The following is a 27,269-nucleotide window of genomic DNA, read 5'->3' as shown; positions in this document are numbered from 1 at the left end:
ATCTTAGATTTTCCCTTAGAATTTTCTGTGTGTTTTCAAAGGGTACCATATATGGTTTTTTATATTGAGAAAATGAGGGTTTGGAACGGCTCCCAAATGATGTGAGATTCACTCCAAACCTCAGTTTTAATGCAGAAAAACTTGCATTTCATAGTTTCTGGAACCCTAGCATGCATACGCATGCCCGTGTATGTGTACGCATGCATGAAGCTTGCATACGCATACACATGCGTTAGGGTAAAAACCTTCCTCAAGTCAAATTAAGTTTGATTGGGCCCTAAATCAACCTTGAACTTTAGAGTTTAGCATCATTGGTGTTAGGACATATGTATTTCACATGTTAAGAACATATGTCATGATTTTATGTAATTGGCTTATCCTTTGACAAAACGCACTTTACTTGTATTTGGGTAAATTTAGGATGTGTTTAAATACTTTAAGAAACCTTGTTTCAAGATCAAGTATTGAAACCTTCAAGTCTGTCCAAGAAAACAAGTTCATAGTGCAAAATCATTAAAGCTCGACAACTGGCTCGACAGTTGCATCTATCGAGCTTAAGAAAGCTGTTCTACATTCGGTGTGCTTGACACCTGCTCGACACCTTCTATCTGTCGAGGTCTAAGATTTTTAGAATTCCAATATGATTTTCTTGGGATCCGTGAATTTGTCTTTGGGCTTTCTTTTCTCCTAACCCTAGACATATAAAAGGATCAGTTTAAGGGCCGTCAAACGGTTCACAAGTTGCACAAGTTTTGAGCAAACTCTGTTCAAGCAAATTGTGACCGGAGACGAAGTTCTTGCCCTAGTTCATCTCTTTCTCTTGAAGAAGTTGTTGTGTATGTGCACCGTAGGGTTTTGTGACCAAACATCTTTTTGATATTTATCTTGTGGATGAACTGAAGAACTTTGCAACTAACAACCTTCTTAGTTGGTGATTGAAGTCGCGTACTGGGATCCGCACAATTGGTTAATCACGTACTTGGGAGTCGTGCATTGAAAGGGGAACTGTCACTACAGAATAAGTCCAATTGGGTATTGGGGTAAGGGTTCAACTGTAGGTTGGTAAGGTACTTGGGATTCATTTACTTGTAATCGCTTGTTGTGATAATAGTGGAGTTTCGGGAGTGGTGACTTGAAAATCACTCGGTGGGATTTTTGTTGTTAGGTTTTCCCCATTCGTAAACAAATCACTGTGTTATTTATTTTTCGCTGCATTATTAGTTTATTGGTGATTTGTTTGTGCTACCACGCGTTTGCATGATAAATTGATTAATTAATAACTTGGTTAATTAATTAATTAATTTCTATCACAAGGGGTCATTTAGTTTGTGGCCTATCAATTGGGGAATTCGGGTCGGAGTCTTAAGGGATACAAAATTCGGTGTCTACATGACCTGGGAAATTTGCTCATCAACTCTTTGCAATCTGCAACAAGAGAGGAATGGCGAAAATTTGAGGAAGCTCGTCCTAATATTTGATAGGCCAAAAACGAATTGACCCCTTGTGATATATTAATTGATTAATTAGCCAAATTTATTAATTAATCAAATTAACATGCAAAGCATGTGGTAGCACAAACAAATCACCAATTAAACTAAGTATGTAGCGGAAAATAAATTGACACAGTGATTTGTTTACGAATGGAGAAAACCTGTACGGTAAAAACCCCACCGGGTGATTTTAAGGTCATCACTCCCGAAAATCTACTATTATCAAAACAATAGGTTACAAGTAAAAGAATCTTAGTACCTTATACCAACCTACAGTTTAACCCTTACCCCAATACTCAATTCGACTAGTTTTGTAGTGACAATCTCTCCTTGTAATGCACGGCTCCCAGTACGTGACTAACCAATTGCGCGGATCCTAGTACGTGACTTCAATCACCAACTAGAGAAGGTTGTTGGCTGCAAAGTTCTTCAATTCATCACACGATGAAGATCGAGAAGCTTTTTGGTTACAAAATTCTATGATGCACAAACACAGCAGCTTCTTCACAAGAAAGATGAACTAGGGCAAATTCTGTTTCCGGTCACAATTTGCTTGAACAAACTTTGCTCAATATTTGTGCAACTTGTGTTACCTTTGACGGCTCTTAAAATAATCATTTTATATGTCTAGGGTTGTGAGAAAAGAAAGCCCAAATATACAATCACGGATTGGAGTCAAAACAGAACTAAAACTCTGTTTTTCATAAATCTCGACAAATGCCTATCTGTCGAGTTAGCTGTTGAGTTTTAATGACAGACACTTTTTAGACTTGAATCTTAGACGGACTTGCATAGTTTTAACACTTGAACTTGAAATAAGGTTTCTTGAAGCATTAAACACATCCTAGATTTATCCAATTACAAGTAAAGTGTGTTTTGTCAAAAGATTAGCCAATTACAGAAAATAGTGATATATGTTCTTAACAAGTGAATCACATATGTCCTAACAATATCCAATCCACAACAACTTTTGCATTTAACTCTATCTCCAGTGCTTGAACCCCAAGTGAGGAACTTAGTCTAAGACCATCACGAAGAGCCCATAGTTTAGCCTCAAAACTAGTAGTGATGCCAAGAGCTCTGGCAAAACTTGATACCCAATTACCATTATGATCACTGCCACTAGCTAGCCTGGGGTTATCTAAAGCCGAACCATCAGTATTCAACTTAATCCAGTTTATATCAGGTTTATTCCATCTAACCTGTATTGGGAACCTGCCACTTGTATGCTTCACCTTCCCAGCAGAGAAGGAAAACTCCACTGCCATGTTTCTGATTTCCTCCACTGCAAGTGTACTTGAGTCACCTGGTTCGAATATTCATCTATTGCAAAATAACCAAAGCTTCCAAATGCAAAAACCAAAGAAATAGCTCCAACTAATATTGTGATTGCCATAATTCGTATTATCACACAAGTTCTTCCACAACCCAAAGCCCAGGTCTGCACTAAAGAACCTGTTATCACGCCTATTAGTATCAGCTTGACACCACAACCTCCTCACTGCATCACAATCCCTTAGAAGATGTAAACTAGTTTAATCAATTGTTGGAGCAAGGAACTATACTGTCCTTTTGATATGTTAATAAAATTATTAGGGATTGTTATAGGGTGGGGTAAGGTGGGTAAAACCAGCACATGGTTAAAGCGAGGTAAGTTAGGAATGGGGCAAGATAGAGGTAATTTACTTTTCTTAATAATATGACTCCATTATTGTTAAGATAGAGATGAAATTGAAAATGGAAGGGCGACAGTGAGAGTTTTGAAAGAGAATGAGAGACAAATATTTGGGGATTACAAATAGAAAAAGTTTGATTATAAACTTAATTGTAACCAATGACTACAACTTCACCAAATATCTTTTTATCAGATGTGAATTTTGATAAATTCACCTTTGAATAATATTTTCTTCTTATACCCGCCATATGTGCAAACTTATAGAAGATCAAAGAACGATATCTAAATTGTCAATCAAATATTTAAATTTTAAATTTTGTAGTATAAAATTATGTGCAAAAAAATAGGTTTACGGAGATTGAATAATAAAAAACATATGATTGATACAAAATTTGACACGCATGTTAAGATCTTAAAAGAACATGCAATCTAAGATTTTCAAAATATAGGCATATTAAGTTGTAGCCATTATTTGTCCATAATAATTTTTTTTTTTTTAATAAAAAAAAACTAAGATATGCATATATATGATGAAATTTCAGGATAATTTTGCCAAATAACATAGTTTTATAAAAATTGTAAGAAAAAATATCATGTCAAACTTATTTAGTTATATAGTACTTTTTTAGAACTCGAATAAAGTGAAATAAACTCAAGTTCCAAGTATTATGTTTAAGGTAAATGTTAACCAATACCCTAAGGACATTAGTTTAAGAGCTATTTTTAGAAACATTCTATTGAGAGAATAATATAACAATAAATATTATTAGTAATTTTTTATATTTCTCATAAAAGTAATATTAAAACTTTTTTATTATGATTTATTAATAATTACTCTAAAAGCATCCGTTAACAAATCCATTTAATCAAATGGCCATGTGAGCCCATAATGCTTGCCTGAGACTTGAGTTTCGCTTGAAACTTTCAAGAGAGTGCCACGTAGTTAAATAAGTTTGATCGGAAGTGTCTCACTTAAAATTTTCTTAAATTGTGCTATTCGGGCCCAAAAAAAAAAAAAAAGTCAGAAATTTCATATATAAAAAAAAAAAAAAAATTTAAACAAATAGTGGCAAAGAGAACAGTCGAGAGAGAAAAGGCACCATGGTGCGGAAGAAGCAAACCGATAGCAGCGACGATGAAGACGACACCTTCTATTACCGCTACCCTTCTTCCTCTTCTTCAAACCCAGCATCTACCACAACCTCAAAACCCCAACAAAACCCCAACGCCAACGATAACAGAGCCGCCAAAACCAAAGGTGGGTCTAAAGGGCTAGCCCCATCAAAATCAACGCTCTACGTATCAAACCTAGACTACACCCTCACCAACTCCGACCTCCACACTCTCTTCTCCACCTTCGGCAAAATCGCCCGCGTCACCGTCCTCAAAGACCGCGTCACCCGCCAAAGCCGCGGCGTCGCTTTCGTCCAGTTCGTCTCCCAGGACCACGCTCTCTCCTCGGCGCGTCAAATGCACGGGAAGATCCTCAACGGGCGAACCATCTCGGCTTCCATTGCCGCCGACAATGGGCGAGCTCCTGAGTTTATTCGGAAGCGCGTGTACAAGGATAAGTCTCGGTGTTATGAGTGTGGGGACGATGGGCACCTTTCCTATGAGTGTCCTAAGAATCAGCTGGGTCCTAGGGAGCGACCTGTTCCGAAAAAGCCACGTGGCGGTGGCGGTGGCGGTGGCAGTGGTGGTGGTGGGTTTCGGATTGGAGATCGTGGTTATGATGATGAGGAGGAGGAGGAGGAGGAGGAGGAAGAGGTGGTGGGATTGGAGGATGATAATTGGGCGTCGGTGGTGGACGGTGGGGCTAACCAGCGGTTATTGACTGATGGGGTTGTTGAGGTTGAGGAGAAGAAGAGGAAGAAAGTTAAGAAAGCTAGCTACTTCAGCGATGAGAGTGAAGAGGATGAGTGAAAAAAACCAAATTTTTTGGTGTTGGGTATGCTTTAAATGTAAGTTTAATTGAACCTCAATGGTTTATTTGATGTGTTTTAATTGTTTGTACTTTGTTTGAACGTTTCCATTGGAAATACCAAGAGATGCCAATTGAAAATACGTGGTTTAGATGGTAGTGGATGTCAAGTTAGGGGGTTTGTTAGTTTTGATTTTTATCATTGACATATTTGGATGTGCCTGAATTGTGAAGATAAGATCAGTTTTGGTTAATTTTGCAGAGGGTGGTTCTTTGATTGATGGGATTATTGTATGTAGAGCTATATATGATTGTGTTGGGAAACCATAACATGAGATTGGGGGACATGGTTGAAAGTTTCTGTACTGTTCTCTTAGTTGTCTGGACATTGGAGGTAGTGGGGTTTATTCTTTGTAAACTTGGGGTTACAGGAAGTTTGTAGGTATCAATGATTAATGGTTTTGTTGAGCAGCCATGTTACTTGGATGAATTTGTTTGCATAGATTTTATAAATGAAGGTGTGTCTCCTATCTTATGGATTGCTGTTTCAAGTATTGCTTTGCCTCAATCGACTGGTCATCGTGAAATACCATTAACTCTTTGTGTATTAGCAATATATCTACAAGTGATTCATTAAAACATAAGCTTTTCCCGGTTCCTTCTTTTCTAGCCTTTGTAGAAAAAGAGGTTGAGTGAAGTTGTTAGGGAGTTCTCTTTCTCTGGGTTATATGCATTCATTTTAATTTGGTTTAGATGTGTTTGTTTCGTTAGGGCTTTCATATGTAGTTTGCAAAGAGACGTTATATTTGTTTTCAGAGGCCTGAATAAAAAACCAAGCTACCTGAGCCTGGGCCTAATTTGCTTGCTCAAATGTTTTGTTATTTGGATAAGTTTGATGCTTGTTTTGGTTTATTCCTTGAAATTTATGAACCAACTTTGTGTATGATAAATATGGTGACCTGGATGTTACTGCTTGCTCAAATGGCTAGGTTTGGGGAAATATATGATTTAGAGTCTACAATAGGGGTTACTGGGTTTAGGTTTGTTGATTGATTAGGATAAACTCAAGAATGACTGAACTTGAGTTGTTTTGAATTAACCACTTTTTCTAAACAAAAAAGAACATGGTAGTAGTAGTAGTAGTTAGTTATCTTTATGAGTGGTCCTTTGCATTGGGTCTCACAGATAGCAACTCTATTAATTCTTTCATAGATTTGATGCATATGTAGATAGTTTTTCGTTTGTAATTCTTTAGGCTACTTCGTGACTAGTTTCACTAGGTAGTCTTGTTTCAATAAAATTAATTTTACCTATCTAAAAATAATATGTTTGGATGGGGAGTATAGGAGAAGATAAGATATTATGTATTGACAATAGGTTGTATGGCTAAATACAGAGGAAGTTATCAGATAAAACATTGGTAATAATTAGTACACTTATGCTGCTAATATCAGGATTACTCGGATATTGGGGCTAACCAAACCAACTCTCTCTTTTGCAGGAGACATAATGCTGCATGCTGCTTATCATATTCTCCCAGCAAGGTTGCTTAAGACTGCTCTGAATTCTCACCAGAGCACATTTGTGGTTGCTGTAGCAAGGACCAGTGTAGTTGAATATTGATGCTCTGGCTTAAATTATTTTGGATCATCTCAATTTTTTGGTTCTCTTTCTATGATGATGTAGGTGGTCCTCGCTCAGTCTGAAGTTCTTGTGAGCAGTATGTAATTTAATAGACTCTTGTCATACTGTGTAAAAGAAATAAAGAAGCACAAGTTCTAGTGATTAGGGTTATTGTTCTTTTCCTTTTTTTCCTTTTGTATCGAGGCCTGTAGGATAGTATAATTCATGTCCTAGAGCAGTGGTCACGGTGGACATAGAGATGTGTATTCAAATTACATTGTACGCAAATGAATGCAGGAATTCTATCAACCTTTACAATAACCGCTTGTCTACTGACTAGCTTGTACCTTTTGGCTGGTACCTACATTCATAGTGCTGACCTAGTGAAAAAGTTAAAGAAATTGTTAATTAACACATTTCATATCTTGTTATTGGATGGTGGCTTTGATTGGGGAAGACATCCATGTTCCACAGGTTTTGTGACTATTGACGGAATAGGAATTAGAAAGACAGGAGCACTTTACAAGCAAAACTACCATGTGAACGATAAAACATTGGATGTTTCAAATTTATATATATATATATATATATATATATATCTCATGATGATTGAGCAATTTTATGTAACATATTTGGATCATCAAGCCAAAAACAATGTAAAGACAAGGTATCCATTTCAGCTTCTAGAGTTGCTTGAATTTTACACGTGCATTGGTGTCAACATCATAAGAGGCGTCAGATATCATTGTCAACATCATAAGAAGATTAGGATATCATTTGAAGTTTTAATGACGTACAAAGCTTCATATTTACTTATATGCTCTTTTCCTGCTATAGAACATAAGATACGTTTTTCTAACTGAAAACTAGATGATCTTTTGCCACAACACTATATAAAACAATCGAGCTCATGAAGAAAAGTGATACTCTTGCAGACATCTGATTTGGATATGCCTATGTCGAACTGGGTTGCTTTGCAGTCTGCATGAAAATAAAAGTATAGCATCGGTAACAAGATGAGATGATTCCATAGAAACTCACATAGATATCAAGGAAAAATCTTTACCAGCATTTCATGGTCCCCCATAATCTCTTCTATCAACTCCTGGAGCGGCTTATCAGCACTATTGGGAACAAGTGCCGCAAATACGGCTGGTTCTAGTCCTGTATAAAAGGACAGTTTCAAATGTAATACATAGATGGAAGCTAGCACAAGATATATTTATCCGGATATATTTATCAGGAACTGTATAATTGATTAAAAGAAGGAACACTGGAAATATGGTTTATCGCCATTAACTGTAACGATACTTGATAGACACAAGGGGTCACCCATTGAGAAGATCAAAGAGTCCACTTCCCTGAGCCAAATTAGGGTTTAGGAGGAAGGGGCATATATGTGTATAAATATAAATATACTGCAAAATGAAGTTTTGCATTTGGGTTTGGGGCATCCCTGTACAAGAAAACCACATGAAGAAATTGCTATGACTCTACAAGTTCACCCATATGAATTAAATGCATATACATATTCGTCAATTTTTTTTTTTAAAAAAAAAATGCATGTACATATGGTGGAGATAGATCTCTGTTCCACATATATACCCAGGCCATAATGCTGGTACTTGGTAACAAGTTCCAGATTTCAACATCCTTTTGTATCGATTCGTCTGACATTCTTTCCGTTTTAATGTGATTTATTCCTTCATATTAAAGTATTGAGATTAGAGTTTCTGGAACTTCAAAATTTTCAGGAAGCCCCTCTGGTTGAGTCAAAATTCTCAATTATGACTTGACTACCATTCAAAGCGAAATGTGAAGTTTACTAGCTTCATCTGGGGTAAGGAAAGTTCCAATACCAGTTTCTGGAAAGGCATCAATCAACACCATCATCTCCTCTCCACTTAGACCAGATAAGAAGCAGATCCGTGGCAGTGACTTGGCTACCTGCGGAAGAAAATACACTGGTTACATGCATACAAGTATGAATACAAGTTGAAATTTAACAAGTTTTATAATCTGAGATGATCCTTCATTTTATTAGAACCTAAAGCACTGCCTTCTCTGGGAAGTATTGGCTTCCAATCAATAGGTGAAATGCTTTGACTGCATTATTATTTGGTTGGTTCACATAATGTTGAGAAGAGAAGTTTTTGGCATTTGATGCTACGAAAAATATTAAAAACAAGTATTTAGTAGTTTACATTTTCCATCCCAGTAAATAACAAAATTCAACAAATTGAGTAAAGAGATATTTATTTAGATACTAAGATGACTTCCCCTTTGTAAGAGTTCTAAGAGAAAAGATGTACTTGTTCGATGGTATAACAACAAGATATATTGAATCAAATGCTATTAAAACATGATTGGATTATTCAGCTTCCACTGAAACATGTTGGTGGCAAGATACGATAGGCAGGACATAGGTAAAAAATTGGCCATAATAGAATTATCAACAGGAAAAAAGTGAGTAGCAAGTTGAAGAAATCAACCTTTACTGCTTCCAAACGGGGCTGCCTTGTATTCATTGCTTCCCAAAGGGGACGAGTAATCATGTCTTCAGTACAAAAAATAATCTACAATAGTGAGCATCAAGTTTATTATAGAGATTAGGAGCACATTTAGACAAAATCATGTAAGTCTTAAGCATGGGGTTATGGTACTCAATATCTTCCAGAGTTGCATAAAGTGAAAATTTCAAAATAATTAAGTCAAGAGCAGGATATCAATGGAAAAAGTATAGAAGAAAGAAACAAATGATTTTTACGATTTTCAGGTTTACCCCTATCTGGAAAAAGTTCTCCATCAAGCTCATATAAAGTGAACACAAATATATGGTATAACTAAATACCTCAAGGAATTCACCATCCAACTCTTTCAAAAGCTGTTGTATCTGCATGAGGAAAACAAAAAAAGAATTGTAGGGTGGGATAGAACCAATTTCTTGGGCATTAATATAAAAAAAAGTCCTACAAAGAGGCAAGTAGCCAAGCACAGTATGCTTCCTTAAATGAAGATTCATCTCAAAGCTGCACGGAAGTCATTCCTAAGGCTTACAAATTCAAATTCAGGCACCATATCTTCACATTGACAATTTTCCTATCCCCCCCTTAAAAAAAATCATACTGGTTCACCATTTGATATTATTATCTTAGAAATAGACCTCGAGTTATATGATCATAATGATACATGCTAACCTGACCACTAAAGACAAAACTCTCTTTTAAAAAAATATATATATATATATATTTATTTATTTAAATAATCAGTCAGAATACCATTATAAATACTATGAGAATAAACAAAAGATCCTGGATGCGGTACTTCTTACTATATATGGTGAGCAGAAATGGTGTTCAAAGATTTGGTTGAGACGGAAAAGAAAGCTTAAGTTAAACGTTGAACCTTATAACCTTCAAACAGAGGTGCAAAATAACACCCCCCCCCCCCCCCCCAACACACACACACACACAACAAATTTCAACATGTCATTTGAGTCAAAGCTTATTGGACACAATATGCATGAATTTTAATATGAAAAAATATATATTTTGTAGCAAACAACAGTATTACATTGATTTACGCTTATTATTGTACAAAAGCATTTCCTAGAGCCTATTCAAATATTCACCTAATGTATAGAATAGTGGCAGAGATGGCAAATGATATGAAAAACAAAAGATTACCTTCATGGCCTCTTCCACTTCAAAGCCCAATAACAATAAAGCCTGCAAGTTTGAATCATCAACTTCAGTAGGATTTAGAATATGATCCCATCTATTTAGTTATTTTAATAACCACTTTTAGGAAAATGTTTATGATTTCCCAGGCAACAAGTTATGGTTGTGGTTATAACTTACAAGTATACATGATCCAAAAATAAGAGTAACTACTTTCTTTAAGGTACTGTAAATTCTAAACTGAACAACTAAATATAGAAAAAGATTTAAAGTTAAAAATATCTTTCTGTTTCAGAAACTTGTATCTTAGAGCTGATACATACAGCAAAACCACATAGTATATACGATTGTCTAAAAGTATTACTAATAAGAGCATGAGCAATCTTTGTCATCACATAGGAGGAAGTAAGAATTTTACAATTGGAATGTAACTAACCAGAACTTACAGGTGGACCATATCTGGGATCCTCAGCATTCAAAGGTACAAACTTTGAGTCTTCAATTAACTCACCAGGAATTCCTGTAAGATGAAGATAATAATCCAAAAAAAAGGTAGCATTAAATTTCAAAGAATATAAGAATATAAATAATGATTATGAGAATGAGTGAGTGTATCTCAAAAATGTGTTTATGAATAAGTTTCGATTTAGAAATAAAGATGCCAACTTTCCAACAACCAATTCCTCTTCTTGTCTCTACTGAATTTTCAATTATTGCCTGCCCACTGGGAAGAAGTGGTAGCAGCATCAAGAAGCTAAGATTGTTCAAATAAGTCAAATTCATTCTCTAATGCAAATGACTACGAAAGAAACAAACAAAATTGCATTCAAATAATTCCTTCTACCCCTTAACCTTCCTACATTGTTTCACTTATACAACCATAGTCCCTGCTCCCAAATCCTCCAAACACTACATTATAAATTACCAATTTCCCCAAAGCCTAAGCTGTTAGGAAATGATGAGTTTAATCATTTAGCTATTATTCTAACACTCCCTTTCACATGTAAACTCAGGACCATCTGCTCCATACTATGATAAATTTCCAATTGTTCCAACAGCATAAAGCATTAAGAAGGGTGAATTTGATCATTTAACCATTATTATAACGCTACATATTCAACTTCAATTGGTTCAACTTTGCAAACAATCAAGAAAATGCAAAATTTAACATTATTAAAAGGCTAAAAGCTTAACCACTAAAGTTTAACACATACCCATCTCCCAAAATACCCTCTTGAGTGAAAATAAAGACAAGAAATGAAGAAACTGAAAAGGATAAGCTCACCTTCAGAAGAAGATGCTTGCGGTTGTGGGAAATGCTTGAGCTTCAGCTGATGGGTGTTGTTTGAGGATAAATATGAAACAGTTGAAGTATGTGAAGGTGAAGCTACAAAATGGTTTATGGAGACTGAAGGGGCCCATAGCGCTCGAGAGTACAGAGAATGGTTTGGTAAAAACCCAAGCATGGACGCCATGATAAGACTATGAGTCTGAGACTCTACTTTTTTCTTTATCCGGAGGCAGCTAAACGAACTCGTACATTGTTTTTTGTTTTACTTATCGATGAGCTTCTTGTTGTTAACTTGCTATGTTAGGGAAACGGCTCGCCGTATTGATAAATAGTGGGTGACAGATAAAGCATTGTCGTACTCGTATAACAATTAACAAATGAGTTTTTTTTTTTTTTTTTTTTGAAATGAAATATTTTAAAAGATAAAGATAATTTACTGCACAACAGAAGATGTTACTGCACAGCAGAAAGCTTTACTACTACGCAGTAGAAACCTTTATTGCACAGCAAAAGATTTTATTGCATAGCAGAAAGTTTTATTGTACAGCAAAAAGTTTTACTGCACAGCAGAAAGTTTTACCGTGCAACAGAGGATTTTATTGGACAGCAGAAAGTTTTACCGCACAGCAAAAGATTTTATTGGACAACAGAAAGTTTTACCGCACAGCAAAAAAGTCAGTCCTATGGCAGAAACTGAAGAAAAGTTCCTTCTACGGTAGAAACAGAGGATAAGTCTACTTTGTAGCGTCTTCCCTTGTACTTGGACTTAATGTTTGCGCACAAACTGGCAGCTGTAGAATGGTACTTTGGAGCCCATTCCGTAGAGCGCTAGGCCCAATTTCCTTCTTAGAAAAAGCCTAGACTAAGCGTTGTCCAATAACATTAAGACGCATGTCTAAGGTACAAGAAATGTAAAAAGAACCCTTGACAAATGTTTCTAACTCATAAACCTCTCCCGGTAACAAAATGTCTTACTCGTGAAATTTTCATGGTATTGGTGGCTAAAGTTATCCATCGAGATCCGTTTCAGTTGTATACTTGTATATAGTACATTAGTACTCCATAATGCTAATGAGATATTCTAGCACTAGTGCAGGGACAACCTTTTCAGATGACTAAGCAAACTTGGGGTTCGAGTACATAGAGAGAGAGACTTAATTTTAACCTGACTGGTTAGTTGTGACTTGTGAGAAATGGCATTCGGGCTAGAAGAGTGTTTGCTGGTAAATTGATAGGCTCACACTCGAAATGCTAAAGCCATTGCATTTAAGACATATATTGATATATACCTGAAATTGAGGTGGAAAGTTTTGGGAGAAGAACTGATACCAAATTGTGCCAATCATGAGGTAGCCCACCCCAACATATAAATGGTCCGCAAAACATTAACCTCTGTAGTCTGGACCCCGCACGTTAAGATCTCAACTGCATTTGTTTTAGCAGAGCAAGGTCTTTTCTACAACCTATAATCTACTACCCCCTCTTCCTCTTCCTCTTCCTCTTCCTCTTCCATCTCATCTTTCCCGATTTTCCTCCCCCTTCTTGTCTTTTCTCTATACATAAAAATAGAGAAAAGACACAGAAAGAGGGGGAAAATGAGAATATAGGGAGATTAGCAGCAGAAATTCAAGGATTGTTTCCCGCTCTGGCATTGAGAGAGAGAGAGAGAGAGAGAGAGAGAGAGAGAGAGAGTATTCAGATGGGTTTGTTCAAGGTTGGTGTTCATGGGCTTCAATCTAGTAGTTTGTTCAAGTTCTATCAAAATTGACAGGATTGAGATACTTGGTCAACTGCGCATCACAAAGTACCATCCATAAGCAAATAACTATCGACCTCATGGTGATATCAGATGGCTTAGCACAAAGCCGTAATCGGTTATCAATGCAGAAAAAACACAAAACAGACTTTTCTTTTGAGAAATTTGAAAAAACACAAAACAGACTTTTTGTTTGAGAACTTCGTCTACATCCACTCCCCTTGAATGACCACATGATGATGGTTGAAATGTCTTGCAGGTCAAATTACAACGCAGAACAATAGACAAACTAGAAAAAGAAAGAATATACAGAAGCATATCAACTATACAAACATTAGGCATCATATTCTCATTGGTTATTGTTGAGAAATCTTCAAAAAACGTCAAGATACCACATTATCTAGAGACTAGAGTTCTTTTTCATCCCAAAGTTGAGGTGTGCACAAATATTTACAAGCATAGTAAGAACCCAAGGAAACAATATACTGATTTGCTCTGACATTGAGGTCAAACACAGCTCTGTATAAGATAACAAAATAAGATGAAAGAAGGAGGCAATCACATCTCAGCAATCAATATTCCAGTATCATCAGATGGCACTTCAGAAAGTTTGCCCTGAGTCCACCTTGTCAGCATCTCTAATGCAGCTTTGGGCTGGTCCATAGGAACCATGTGACCCGCATTGTGGACCTGTTTATTGTTTACATATATCACACAACTATGTCAGCACTGGCAACCAACAATTAGCCATTGGTAGGTGAGGTGTGCGTGTGGTGTGTGTGTCTGAGAGAGAGAGAGAGAGAGAGAGAGAGAGAGAGAGACCTTAAGGAAACTGAGAGGTCCATGGCTTTTCAGTACTCCAGCTGTTGAATTATTGACTTCAAATTGAACTTCAGGGGATGCTACAAAATTTTTCTGACCAGACCATTCCATAGCATGAACCCATCTTGAGTTACCTACTCAAACAAAATTATAATCCAGGCTTGAATCACATCCAATACAATTGTTATTGGTAATTCTTTAACACATTAGATTCCTAACTTAGAACATGCTGGTTTTCCATTAAGCATAAAAGCTTACCAAGCCAGTTGCATATGAGATCATATTCTCCAGCATACACAAGCAATTTGATTCCATCCTCAAGAAGTGTAGGAATACCCACTTCGAGATTCCTCATCCAGTCCACCAACATGGCCTGATACACTGTAGGGCTACACGACACAAAGTCTAAATCCCCAACTCCTAGTGCATCCCTAACAGATTCCTGGTTTAGGAACTTATCCATGTTTGAGAAATCATAACAGAGGGTCCCCTCACACTTCTTTCTAATGTCATAATACTGCAAAGTAAAAATATTAATGCTTGTCAAATTTGAGGTCTATCCAGGTGTCAGAATGCACATAGTTATGAAAATCAAGAGGTAAGGGAAATATGCTTATGTTTCAGGAAAAAAAAAAAAAAAAAGGAATTATGCTTATGTCACAAATAGTCTATATTTTCAGGTCTTAAGTCTCATTGTCTAAACAAAATAAAAAAAAGGGGGATATTCCCATCTTCTACAAACTCTTCTGTTTGAAAAAATCATTCTTTATATTTTTCATTAAAAGGAAATTGTCAAATGCTTTTTTGTGCAGAAAACATGTTAAATTAAGAATTGAAAATTTAATTACTCACCCCCCCCCCCCCCAAAAAAAAAAAAGAATTGACAAATTGCAGTACCATGATCAGACTTAAAGCACTAAATGAAGAATAGAATGAGTTATCTTACATTGATATCGCCAGCAAGGGCCATGATGCTACTGAATATAGTATTGCAAACAAAATATGAAGCCACACAAGAGATTGTACCATCAGTGCCTGAAAAAAAAAAAGTTTAACCACAGTGTAGAGAGAGAGAGAGACAAAAAAGCAGTAGTAGCCAACCAACAAGAGGCTACAATGCACAAGCACAAATGAAAAGATCAACACAGTATCAAATTTACATTAGGGGATATGCCAATCTAACATGCAAACATACCACAAAGCTTGATCGCAGTTTCACAGACCGGAATCACCTTGCTAATGCGATTGTAAGCAGTTTTTGAAATCAAGCCCATGTCCAGTGCATAATCAGTGTAAGCTTTATATTGGATTGCAGGGTCAGTAAGTCCATTACCAATGGCAAATCCCTGTTAACCATTTAATTTCAGGTCAGCTGCTCAGGAAAGTTAAAAAGACCAAGTATAAACTCTAGATTATGTTATATCAGTCATCAGTGACAGACCTTTAGGTTTATATGAATTCCTTCGTTAGCTTTGTTTCCACGGTGAACTCGAGCAGCAAAGGCAGGGATGTAGTGCCCAGCATAAGATTCCCCAGTTATGTAGAAGTCATTCTCTGCAAATTCAGGATGCTCCGCAAAGAAAGCCTGATATCATAGAAAGAGCTCATTGAGTCAAAATAATACTCACATACAGATACAACACGGTTTTTTATTCTCTCTCATCTCAACAGTGTTTTTCTTAATAATAATCCCAATGATGTAAAGTCCAGTTAATTCTCTCCTTACAACATTATAATACACAAACGAGTCAATTGAGAAATTTTTTTACTGAATTATCTTTCTATCACAATAACTTTTATTATGAATAGACAGACACACCTGTAAGAAGTCATAAAGGTCATTACTAACACCGTCTTCATTGTGACGGATGTCACGTTTATCAGAAGTATAACTAAAGCCAGTCCCAGTTGGTTGATCAACATAGAGGAGGTTTGATGCCTGCAAAATCAGCAAACGAATTTGTAAATTCTCTTCTAGATAGAAGACTTGAAATGTAGACAGTGGCTACATGTCAAAAAGGGAACACCCATCTAATTGTTATACAATATTAACACTTTCATATTAGCTTAAACTAATACAACCTATAACCATAGAAATAGAATCACATCTAAAAGTACAAAGAAAATAGATACCTTGTCCCAACCGTACTCGTTCCACACAAGAGACATGTTGTTTGCAATAGAAAAAGGACCATTTTCATAAAACATGGCCAATTCACTACTACATCCCGGCCCTCCGGTCAACCAGATAACAACAGGGTCTTTCTTGTTGGTGCGTGATTCAAAGAAAAAGTAGAACAACCTGAAAATCATCAAACCAAATACTAAGAAACAGTAACCAAGTACCCAAAATTGACACTTACGTAGAAACAAACATGAATAAAATTTTATTACAAACAGCGAAACTACCAAAAAAAAAAAAAAAACTTGATGATCAACGAAGACCTTAATTCCCTTTAAAGTAATAATATTTCACTATTTCCACATGTGAGACTTTGCTATCGAATCAAATTCATTTCCTAAATCGCCTACACATAAATGTACCAAATTTAAATTGGGTTTGTCCTATAATTTGAAAACAAACAAGCATTGAATTAATGCTTAAGGAACACATATTAGGAAAAAAATTAAAGAAACCGAGTAGAGTAATAAATCACTAATTTGTTTGAATTAATAGTAATGATCAGATTAAGATAAAAACAAAAACTTTACGGTTCTAAAACTCGCAAAATTACATGAAAATACCAATCAGAGACCGTTAAGGGAAATCTAGGGTTTTAGAAGATTGACCTAGCGGCATGGGAATGCTCGATATCGTAGTAGCCAGCGTGGTGGCCCAAATCGTCGACGGTGACTCCGGAGCCGACGAGGTCGGGAAAAGCGAACCGTTTCTCGACGATCTTCTTTGGTGCGGCGGCGGCGGAGGAGAAACCTGGACGGTCGACGACGTTGATTTCGGTTTTGGGGAACAAATTGAGGTCTCTGATAAACTTCTCGGCTTGGACCGACGGCAGGTTCGACCTTGCTATATGAAGGTCCTCGTTGAAGTTGATCGAGGAAGAGAGAGAGAAGAGGGACATGAAAGTGAATAGAACAGAGAGAGAGATTTTTGAGGACTCCATTTTTGTAAGTTTTTTTTTTCTTCTCTGAAGAGAGAGAGAGAAATGGAAATGCTTATATATATTTGTGAGTGAGAGAGAGAGAGAGAGAGAGTACAGGTCACCTGACTCACCTGTTACAGGTGACGTGGCGGTAACTAAGTATCTAACGGTCTACTTCATTCGTGGGCTGTTAGTTGCGGGAGAGTCGGTCTGGGTCGGTTTATAATATAAGAAACGGACGAGTTTTTTCTTTGAGTATTTGACTATTCTTTGGGTGATGTAATTCTCTATTCCACACCCAAGAATTCCTTAGAGTGATCCAACATACTGGCAAAAGTTTTGAATTCAGATTTTCTTTTTTAAGTAGTTCATAACATTTTTTTAATAAATTCTAATGATTGTTATTGGTTCTAATTTGAAACCATTACTAAAATTACTTTTTTGTCCGGTAATAACAGAAAATAACAACATTTTACTTACGAGAAATTATACCGTTCTCAAAGTGGACAACGTTACTTATCCGCTATTCGGCTATTCTACTTAAAGACTCTTATTTATTTAAAATTGTTGAATAAATTTAACAAATTTTTTTTATTATAAGCTAACTAAAGTTTTCAATCAATTTAAACATGTAAGAGTTTTATAGTAAAATAATGAATAAGTGACTATAATTTTTCCTCCATTAAAATTTGCTTTGAAAATATGATAGACATAATTTTATTTTTATTTTTTGGGTTTAAAGATATTTTTGGGGGGTTGGTAATGGTGGTGACGTGGAGAGTGGAGGAGAAGCTGCTTTGGGTTGCAGTTGCGGGAAGAAAAGGAAGGAGGGATCACGTGTGAAGTGGGCTACTGTTAAAAAGAATGCACGTAATTAATAAGCTTTGGTTTAAGAGATTCCGTTTTGGGTCTTTGCTATCTAAGCTGAGAGAACTGTCTTTTTGCAGTGGAGTGGGCGAGAAGGTCGGTGCTAGTCTGTGTGAGAATATGAGATATTAACTGGGGAAAGCAAAAAAAATGCTTTTCATGACGTACCTTGCTTTGCTTTTTATTAAAGAAGTTAAAAAAGGGAATGTTATGTTTGTTTATTTATTACGTTAAAGATTTTGTTTTTCTTTTCCTCCCCACTTTATCTATGTTATTATTTAAGGGGCTTCCTTGTTTGAATTTCTAATTTTTTTTTGTTTAAAAATATCCCTACACTCTTATGTTTAAGTAGAGACAAAACTAAAAGACAATCTAATAAAAATGCAACTCTAACTTCCACTAAAACATTGCCTAAAAAATAGGACCACTCTCCTATTAATTTTCAAATTAATTTATTCACTTTTAAATTCAATTTTCAAAATAAAAATTATATATATATATATATAATAAAATAGGACCACTAACAAAAAAAAGACTCATCCCACGCACAAAGCGCGTGTGATGAGGCTAGTCACATTTTAAGATGCTTCACAGTTCACACCGAAAATGGTTGTAGAAACATATAATCGGAAAGTAAAATTTATTTTTAAAATATTAATTGATATCACTAATAAAATTGAAGAAAAAATTGTAGAATAATATAATTTTCATATAAAATGAAATAGAAATGTTAAATTGTAATTTATTTTTCAAACTTGGTTTAATTTGCTTAGTTTCTCTTGACGATTTTTCATATTTTTGAATCTGTTTACCACTTTAAGATTTTTTTTATGCATAAATGCATTTTTAGTCTTTATATTTTGCATTTTTCTATTTCGGTCTCTACAATTTATTTTTACGACTTTTAGTCTCTAAACCAATTAACGCCTAACATTTAGGTCATTTCCATCACCCAACTAATAGCAAAAGCTGACGTGGCTGATAGGGGAATAAAAAAATAATATAATCACACACATTAATTAATTAAATTAGAAACAAATATTAAAAAAATAAATAAATTTTTTTTAAAAAATACTCATTAGTTTTTGGAAAGAATATGACTATTAATAGTCTTCATGTTCTACTTCTTCTTCAGAACATGAACTTCATGTTCTTCACCAAATCAAGACAAACCCAACCAGCCAACATTCATAATCAATCTTAACACGGAAAATACTAACACATTCAACATTGAAACCTCTAGTAAATCAAACCCATAAATCCAAGAAATAGTTATAGAACCATAAACCCATAACCAAAGAACTTGAACCCAGATCAAAGAACTCTTTCCCAGAAAATTTCTTTCAAACCAAACACTAAAAAAATTCACATCTAAAAAACTGATGCATCATAACATTTTCTTTCCACCCAAAACCATAAATTTTCTTATAAAACAACACATGCACACAAACCCAGCCAATTCGGCTCGCAATAACAACAAACCCAACCAAACTCATAATTTTTCTTGAACAATCATCAACATTTTCCCCAAAAAATCAAGATTTTATTTCAAACTTAACACTAAAATAACTCACATTTAACAAACAAACATAAACACAAACCCAGCCAACAAACTTAAACACAAATCCAAAAATTTTCTTTCCACCCAAACCCAAACTTAGAAATTTTCTCTCTACCCAAACACAAAAAAATCCAGCCACCACCTCCAACGATCAAACCCAGCCAACAAACATAAACACAAACCCAACCAACAAACTTAAACACAAACCCATAAATTTTCTTTCCACCCGAACCCCTCAAGCTATGGCGTCGACTTGAGAACGGTCTTGTCATGGAGAAGCTCAAGGTTGTCATCACCCTTGCTGAGAGAGTGAGATCGAGAGGTAGAGATAGAGGTTTGGAGAGATTTGATGGGGACTGTGGAATAGCTCAGAGAGAGGAGAAGAGAAATTTTTTTTTGATAAGTGGAGAAGAGAAATTGGTTTATATGGATTTGTTTGGTTTTAGTTAGGAATTGTAATTTGAAATGGAATTGGAAGAAAGAGATGGTCTGCACATGTTTCCAACCAGATTGGGGAAAAAACATGTTTTTCTGAATATTCTAATGAAAAAGAAAATTTTCTGAAAATTTTGTTTTTTTAACTTTGTTCAAGATACTTTTTAGATCTTAATTTTTGTGATTGTTGGGTTTTAATTCTGTTTTTAAATTTATATGCTGATGTGGCATTTTTAATACCAAAATAAAACTTATTATTATTATTTTAATGTTTCTAAATGATTTTTAATTCTCTCCATCAGCCACCTTAGCTTTTCTTGTTAGTTGGTTGACGGTAAGGACTTAAATATTACGCGTTAATTGGTTTAGGGACTAAAAGTGGTAAAAATAAAATGTAGGGACCAAAATTGAAAAAGTGCAAAATGTAGGGACTAAAAGTGCATTTACGCCTTTTTTTTTTTTATTCACGATAACTTAATTACTCAAAATAAATTAAGAATATAAATCAATGTAAAATTATTAAAAGTATAACATACAGCTAAAAAGATGTTCTTAGATTATTCGTTGCGAACAGCCATGAAGTTATCTATTATTCGTTATAAATTGCCATGAAGTTGAAAGTATATATGACTATAAGGACACCAATTTGTATAAGTAGAAATTTGTAAATATTCATTGAGTAGGAAGGAAGCGTGTATTATTGATAGAGAATTATAAGTATTCATGATTTGTCATGTTACATCCTCTATTCCTATAAGAGGTTCAAGCCATTTGTACAAGGCAACGAAATTAACAAGACTTTTTCTTTATATAACTTCCTTTCCCCTCTGTCTAAGCAAGACTCTTTTTTTGTTTTTGTTTTTTTGCTATGTACTTTGTAGGAATTTCCTCGTACACGAAATTAATGTGATTTACAAAGGCCACCATAACTAAACAACAAAAGGAGAAAAACAAATCCAAAATTCAGTCCAGTAGTAGAAGCTATGTTTAGTAGCCTTAGCTTTGAAGCATCAAATAACTCTAATTTAGGTTTATGGTTTAAAAAAAAAATTATTATTATTATTATTATTATTGTGTGTGTGTGTTTTTTTTAATTCCCCATCACAGAGCCTTTTCTCTCTCCCTCTCTTGTAGTTTTGGTTGGATTTTGGTTTGTGTTAATACTTAGTTTTTTTGAAAATAAAAATTTGAGTTTATATTAAAACACAATCTACATAGATATAATATCATGATTGAACTTTCATCATTAGTGAAAAAACTATAATGGTTGAACTTGAATGCTGAAAATTCCTTATATTTGAAGGCATCAATATTCAAGATTGTGCCAATTGGAAAACATTGTGTATTAAGTAGCATAAAAAAGGCAAGCACCAAAGTTTCCAACCTAGACCACAAGGTGCGGATGGATTAAGAAAAAAAATCCAATATTTTCTATAGTGTTTTTCAATTATAATTGTTTGTTATGTCAAGAAATGCCAAGTGCCAATTCTTACATCAGAGACCCCAACACACACATACGCACCCGGGAGAAAAAAAAAATCCTTAATTCAGAAAAGGAAAGAAAGGCAAGAAGTTGTTGAATAAAGCAAAAACAGATAATCAGATAAAAACTAGAAGATTTCAGAAATTCATTTTTATTAAAAAAATAAAAACTTTGTTAGTATTTTTTTTTAATATCATACACAAGATAGCATATAATGGCCTTTGCTAAAAAAGTATCATCTGTTCATAATATGTTAAGCTGGGTTTGAAGCCCTACAATCTCAAACAGAACAACAGGCTAGAACCCTAATGATACAAACTCCTTTTTCTCTAATACTTCAGTGGCTAAGCAATGAAAACAATTGGAGAAATTATGATCTCACTTTAGCAAGCCGTGCTCTTAACTCTTCCAGCTCTTCCTCATCGTCTGCTCCCTCAGCAATAGCTTCTTCCTGTGAAAATCCATATGGATCAGTTCCTTGGTTTCGTTAAAAAAAAAAATCACGTAAAGTTATGAAGAGATTAATTTTCCACATACTTCTTGTGAAGTACTAGCTCTCTGGGCAGGTAACTTTGTCCTCTCCTTCCTGACAGCTTCTGGAAGCTGCGCAGCCGTCTCACCAGCTATTTCAGTCAGGACCTTATCAACTTCTTCTTCAGTTTCTTCTTCTATATCTTCTGAATCCAATGCAGTGTCAACAGCATCATTCACAAATTCTTCAATCACTCCTGCCTGAATTAAAAAATAAGTGTCACTTCCAGAGAATTCAAGAACATATGACAAAATTGAATAATTAAAAGAAGATCAAAACTGGTGCTTGACAGTGAACATTCTGAAACCTTAGTATGTAAAAGGTCACTCCTTGACACCTTATATCACAGGGACCCAAATTAAAGGGTGTGTCTGACTCATCTTTTTGCATATCATTGAGAGAATTGAGCAATACTTTATTCATTCTCACATGATTAAGTTAGATGGCCAAGAGCCTTGTAGCTTAGTGGCATTGCTTGGTCTCCTTTATGAGGAAGGCCAAGGTTTGAATCCCCCCCTCCCCACTTGTTGTAACAATTTAATTATATAAAAAATGATTATATGTTAAATGACATTTGAAAACAGTCAAACTTTGCAGGGATACATAACAAACATTCTTCTAATAAAAATGATATCTTCTCAGCCAAAATGTTTAATATGTAAAACAAGAGAAGTCTAATCACATAAGCTAACTTAAGGAGCATACAAGATTGTAACTCCAAACAACATTAGTTAAGCCAGATTGAGCACTTAGCGCATTAAGTGCAGTCAAAAGATATTCTAACATGCCATTAAAACCACTCCCAGTGAAAATTAAAATGGTTATACACTGAAATAGTCAACATCAGAAGAGCAAAACACAATAGTTTTCTTCCCACTAAACCTGTCAAAAAGTATCATTCTTACCAATAAAGAATTTGAATGAATACTTGTTCAAGGGTGAAGAGATACCTTGGTCATTTCTTTGCTAAATTCTTGCATTGTGGCTGCCACTTCTGGAGCTTTCATGAGGTTATTGACAAGTTTCATGACCTCTGCACTCTTGGACAAATGACCAACAGTACGAGAAATTGCTGCAAGTTTCATGGCACATTGAATTTTTTTATTTCACTGAAATTATTTCAAAATATTCTTGCAAAAAAACTAAAACCAAGCAAACACAGAATCAATGAGAACACAGTACAATCATAACTAAAAGAGATTGCTACAAGTGTGACAAAGCCTTTCACTGCTGACATCACATCCATAGACCACAACATAAATTTACACATAAAGATGGTAAGGGGTTCTGAATTCTATTTATATGTTTAGTTTATAGAATATCTAAAGAAAAAGTCATTAGTGAAAATCTCCATTTACACACATAAGTCATTGCTTATCAGCAATAAAGTCAAGTTCATTGAATATGACTTTAACCATTAAGCAGTGGCAAAAGAATTTCTTTGCAGCTAGTATAGTCATAAACTAAATGGTGGACTTTGAGACTTTCCTTCAATGATCAATTTGTAGGCCAGTCACAACACAATTATACATGTTAGTTGATCTCTATATTTCTTTCTCCCTTCTTTCTTCTTAGTTTGTTTTCTGAAGAGAAACAAAGGAAAATTTTCATATTGGAGTAAATTTCTTTCACTATTTTAGAGATGTCATATTACAAACATGCTAAAAGTGAATTCTTTCTTAAACCATATATTGACTCCAACAAAATGGTTTCATCTAAATTCTACCTACTACACCCTCTGGTTCAAGTTTGTTATTTGTCCTTGAATAAACTATCATAAAAGATGTCTAACAGCATGGGTTGCCATCAGTTGAGAATTTACACTCCTGTACTGATCAGGTATTATATCACCAACACATGGGAACATAGTTTGCCCATTCTTTTTGAAAACCATTCTTACAAAATTTAGCATTGATGTACTAAAATTCTTAAGCAACATGTGAGTTTTTACCTTATTCTGAAATGTAAGTCCTCCAAAAAAGAAAAAGAAAAGAAGAATATGGAGTAATTTTCTTCAGTTGTAAGTCACAAACAAGGTTCATCAGCTTGATGCTTAAAAACGAGGTAATGTCTATTTTCACATGACAATATACGTGCTAGGGATACTTATCAAAAAAAAAATATACATGCTAGGGATGGTGATGGGGTGGCGCAGGCTCAGATCAAAGGTGCCATGTCCCCTCTTCAAGGCGGGAAAACCCGTGTGGGCAGGAGCGGGCCAGGTCAGATTTAGGTGGCTTTGGAGGTATTTTGTCATCCCTAATGAGTTGGCTTCAACATTAATGGGGTAGAGATGAAACAGAAAGGAGAAGGATAGTCATGAGAATGCTAAGGGAGAGAGAGAAACCAAGAATTTAGGGGGATAATAAGAATATGTACCAAAAAAAATTATAATTATAAATAGATGTTCAAAGAAAATTGTATATAGGAATGCAAACAAAGATTAAATTATATATAAAAATAATTTAAATATATATTTTAAATATACACACACACACACATTTGGGGCAGGGCGGAGTAAGATGAGGCTGATGGAGTAAATCCTGCCCCTTGCCAGTCACCTCTTTGGGGCTGAGAAAACCCATGCAAGGTAAAGTGGGGCAGGGTGGGTCAAGCGGAGTGGAAATTTTTGCCATCCCTAAATTACATGCTTGCATTGAATTTAGAACCTGATAACAATAAGGGCTTCACAGTGAGGGTTATTACAGGGTTCTACTTGGCAATGATGACCAATCTTTCCCTTGGAAGAGCATACAGAAATCAAAGATTCCATATAGAGTTGCTTTCTTTAGCTGGACTGCCACTTTGGGGAAGATCTTGACAATTGACAATTTATGGCAAAAGAAAATGTGGCTTTTGGATTGGTGCTATATGTGTAAATGCAATGGGGAATCAGTTAATCACCTTTTACTGCATTGCCCTGTTACTATAGAATTATGGGCTATGGTTTTGGGTTTATTTGGAGTTTATTGGGTGATGCTGAAGACTGTTGTGGGTTTATTTGCTTCTTGGCCAGGTCGCTTTAGACGCCCCATCAGAATGGACTTTTGTGGATGTCTGCTCCACATTGTTTGATGTGGTGCATATGGAGGGAGAGGAACAATAGGAGCTTTGAGGACACAAAAAGGACCATGCCTGACCTTAAATTTTTTTTTCTTAGAACCTTATTGGATTGGATGTCAATCATACATAGTCATTCTTTATGTTCTGTTATTGTTTGATTAGATTCATGTAATTTGCATGTGATTGTTTGGTCCCCTGCTGTACACTCCATGTATACAGGAGTGACTCTATTTTTATATCAATAAAGATTGCATTACTTATTAAAAAAAAAATTAGAAATATGTTCAGATAAGTTAAGCAACATACCAACACTTTCTCCAAGGTGCATTGAGATTGAATTAAGTTGGGCTTTATTCTCGTAAAGGCGATTCACAGCCTTTCTTGACATCACAATTTCCTTTGCAAGTGCCTGGATTTAATATACATGAGAATTTTGAATGTAAAATAATGGAAAAGATGAAAGCTCAATTATAACATAGTAACAGTAGTAGACATTCAATGTAAGGTGAACACCCAAGCATTCCATGTGGCTAAACCTAAACTGAGATGCACATGCCCGCATAAAAATTGAACTTAGACACACATGCAAGAGGGATATAATACTCCATCAGTCCTTTAATTCACTCTTGCAATCAGGACAGTGTTACTCCTGAAACCAAGAAAGAAAGAACACGGGCAAAAAGACCATCTGGACCACATAATTAACTGCATTTCCTTTCAAATACATAACCTGTTCATAACCCACAAATCCTTCAAGGAATCTATGACTTTAGGAACTTTATGAACTAAGGAACAAACTTAGACAACACTGATAGACTTTGAGAACACATCAAACATACGAATCCTTGATTCTTCTAACAAATCTTAAGTCATCATAACAATTCATTATTTCCAAAGTCCCAGATCTTATATAAATATATATACCCAAAAAAAAAAAAAATGTTTTAACAATAAATGAATAATTGAACCATCAGGGAAAAAGCAATAAAATTTACAAATTACCTTTGCTGAGCCCATGTCATTTCTCTTTGCAGCCTCTCTAATTGCTTTATGCACACTCTTCTCCTCTCTCTGAACATCTAAAAAAACCAACCCATGAAAATAATATTTAGACAAAAATCCATCATCAAAACACAAAATCAGACAACCCCATCAATCTAAAAATCCAATCTTTGAAACCCATTAAACCAAAACAAAAAAACAAACAAAAAAGTTGACGAATTCAACCAAAATTCATTAATTTCAACAACAACAAAAAAAACCCATAAATCAAAATTTACATTACTTAACAAAAAAAGAGAGAGAGAAAAAAGAGAACATGCCTCTGATTTGTCGCTCGATGTTGCGGCACTCTTGGCGGAGGCGTCGCTGCCAACCTCTCAATTGCTCTTGTGGGTTAGCTTTGGGCTTTAACACGCTCTTAAATTTGTCCATTTTTTGTTTTTTCTATGCCTTTCAAAGAAAAGTGAAGAGAATACAGAACTCAGATAAACTAACTTAAAAAAAAAAAAAAAAAAAGATGATATTCTGCTTTAGATCAAAACTCAAAGCATCTACTCGTTCTCATTTCCCGTGTTTGTTTCCTAGGAAAAGTCTCTGTGTCCTTCTGCGGGAAAAAGAAAAAGAAAAAGTCTAGCCGGGGTCCAGGGGTGGCTGCGTTAGAACGATGTCGTTTGCAGCTTAAAAAAAAGTCTAGCCGTTTTGCTACTTTTTAACTTGCCGTGTTTGGCTCCATGAAATTTTTTTTCTGGCCATAAAATATTCCCAAAAAAAAAAAAAAAAAAAAGTTTTCAAGTAATTGGTTGTGTAAGGACACGATTCCTGCGCGGCCCAGTGACATTTTTGGGTTCACGCGGGAGAGATCCCTCACAATACGATTTGTAGAGAGTGGGCTTGAAAAGCTTGGGCTTGGTCACGAGGCGATGGTCCGGTCTGGATTTCAGAAAGGTCCCTGTGGAAAATGGACTGG

At 35.3% G+C, this 27,269-nt stretch overlaps 4 protein-coding genes across 4 annotated transcripts; 1 reads left to right on the top strand and 3 right to left on the bottom strand.

Moving 5' to 3' along the window:
• The first annotated feature begins 4,212 nt into the window (after positions 1 to 4,212).
• Positions 4,213 to 7,030, top strand: LOC115955894 (U11/U12 small nuclear ribonucleoprotein 31 kDa protein). Its single transcript, XM_031074287.1, has 2 exons — positions 4,213 to 5,126; positions 6,588 to 7,030. Exon 1 carries the CDS (start codon positions 4,267 to 4,269, stop codon positions 5,086 to 5,088), a length of 822 nt encoding a protein of 273 aa, XP_030930147.1. The 5' UTR covers positions 4,213 to 4,266; the 3' UTR covers positions 5,089 to 5,126; positions 6,588 to 7,030.
• Positions 7,031 to 7,352: 322 nt separating this feature from the next.
• On the bottom strand, positions 7,353 to 11,983 carry LOC115955895. Its single transcript, XM_031074288.1, has 8 exons — positions 11,675 to 11,983; positions 10,836 to 10,909; positions 10,396 to 10,437; positions 9,561 to 9,602; positions 9,202 to 9,285; positions 8,569 to 8,656; positions 7,776 to 7,873; positions 7,353 to 7,690 (listed from the first exon to the last, which is right to left on the bottom strand). The coding sequence occupies exons 1-8, from the start codon at positions 11,862 to 11,864 to the stop codon at positions 7,664 to 7,666; spliced, it is 645 nt and encodes a 214-aa protein (XP_030930148.1). The 5' UTR covers positions 11,865 to 11,983; the 3' UTR covers positions 7,353 to 7,663.
• Positions 11,984 to 13,726: 1,743 nt separating this feature from the next.
• On the bottom strand, positions 13,727 to 17,413 carry LOC115956021 (serine carboxypeptidase-like). Its single transcript, XM_031074473.1, has 9 exons — positions 17,049 to 17,413; positions 16,392 to 16,560; positions 16,078 to 16,197; positions 15,700 to 15,843; positions 15,454 to 15,604; positions 15,205 to 15,293; positions 14,517 to 14,775; positions 14,259 to 14,392; positions 13,727 to 14,126 (listed from the first exon to the last, which is right to left on the bottom strand). The coding sequence occupies exons 1-9, from the start codon at positions 17,378 to 17,380 to the stop codon at positions 13,995 to 13,997; spliced, it is 1,530 nt and encodes a 509-aa protein (XP_030930333.1). The 5' UTR covers positions 17,381 to 17,413; the 3' UTR covers positions 13,727 to 13,994.
• A 4,427-nt stretch (positions 17,414 to 21,840) lies between these two features.
• LOC115954424 (vacuolar protein sorting-associated protein 24 homolog 1-like) lies at positions 21,841 to 26,988 on the bottom strand. The gene is made up of 7 exons (XM_031072275.1): positions 26,858 to 26,988; positions 26,623 to 26,752; positions 26,303 to 26,379; positions 25,607 to 25,709; positions 23,188 to 23,309; positions 22,243 to 22,437; positions 21,841 to 22,156 (listed from the first exon to the last, which is right to left on the bottom strand). The coding sequence occupies exons 2-7, from the start codon at positions 26,732 to 26,734 to the stop codon at positions 22,076 to 22,078; spliced, it is 690 nt and encodes a 229-aa protein (XP_030928135.1). The 5' UTR covers positions 26,735 to 26,752; positions 26,858 to 26,988; the 3' UTR covers positions 21,841 to 22,075.
• Between the last annotated feature and the right edge of the window lie 281 nt (positions 26,989 to 27,269).

Source organism: Quercus lobata, chromosome 8 (genome assembly GCF_001633185.2).
Source record: "Quercus lobata isolate SW786 chromosome 8, ValleyOak3.0 Primary Assembly, whole genome shotgun sequence".
NCBI lineage: Eukaryota > Viridiplantae > Streptophyta > Magnoliopsida > Fagales > Fagaceae > Quercus > Quercus lobata.
This window is presented reverse-complemented; position numbering and strand designations above follow the sequence as displayed.

Excerpts from the sequence above, each read along its gene's own strand:
- LOC115955894 (XM_031074287.1), top strand. The coding sequence starts at position 4,267 with ATGGTGCGGAAGAAGCAAACCGATAGCAGCGACGATGAAGACGACACC.
- LOC115955895 (XM_031074288.1), bottom strand. The coding sequence starts at position 11,864 with ATGGCGTCCATGCTTGGGTTTTTACCAAACCATTCTCTGTACTCTCGA. Across the intron at positions 10,438-10,835 it reads ATCCCAGATATGGTCCACCT|GCTTTATTGTTATTGGGCTT; the intron begins GTAAGTTCTGGT and ends TCAAACTTGCAG. Across the intron at positions 8,657-9,201 it reads CCCGTTTGGAAGCAGTAAAG|GTAGCCAAGTCACTGCCACG; the intron begins GTTGATTTCTTC and ends TTTCTTCCGCAG.
- LOC115956021 (XM_031074473.1), bottom strand. The coding sequence starts at position 17,380 with ATGGAGTCCTCAAAAATCTCTCTCTCTGTTCTATTCACTTTCATGTCC. Across the intron at positions 16,198-16,391 it reads ACGAGTACGGTTGGGACAAG|GCATCAAACCTCCTCTATGT; the intron begins GTATCTATTTTC and ends CTGATTTTGCAG. Across the intron at positions 14,393-14,516 it reads TCTCATATGCAACTGGCTTG|GTAACTCAAGATGGGTTCAT; the intron begins GTAAGCTTTTAT and ends TTGTTTGAGTAG.
- LOC115954424 (XM_031072275.1), bottom strand. The coding sequence starts at position 26,734 with ATGGACAAATTTAAGAGCGTGTTAAAGCCCAAAGCTAACCCACAAGAG. Across the intron at positions 25,710-26,302 it reads ATGACATGGGCTCAGCAAAG|GCACTTGCAAAGGAAATTGT; the intron begins GTAATTTGTAAA and ends TATTAAATCCAG. Across the intron at positions 23,310-25,606 it reads GCACCTTGGAGAAAGTGTTG|CAATTTCTCGTACTGTTGGT; the intron begins GTATGTTGCTTA and ends TGAAACTTGCAG.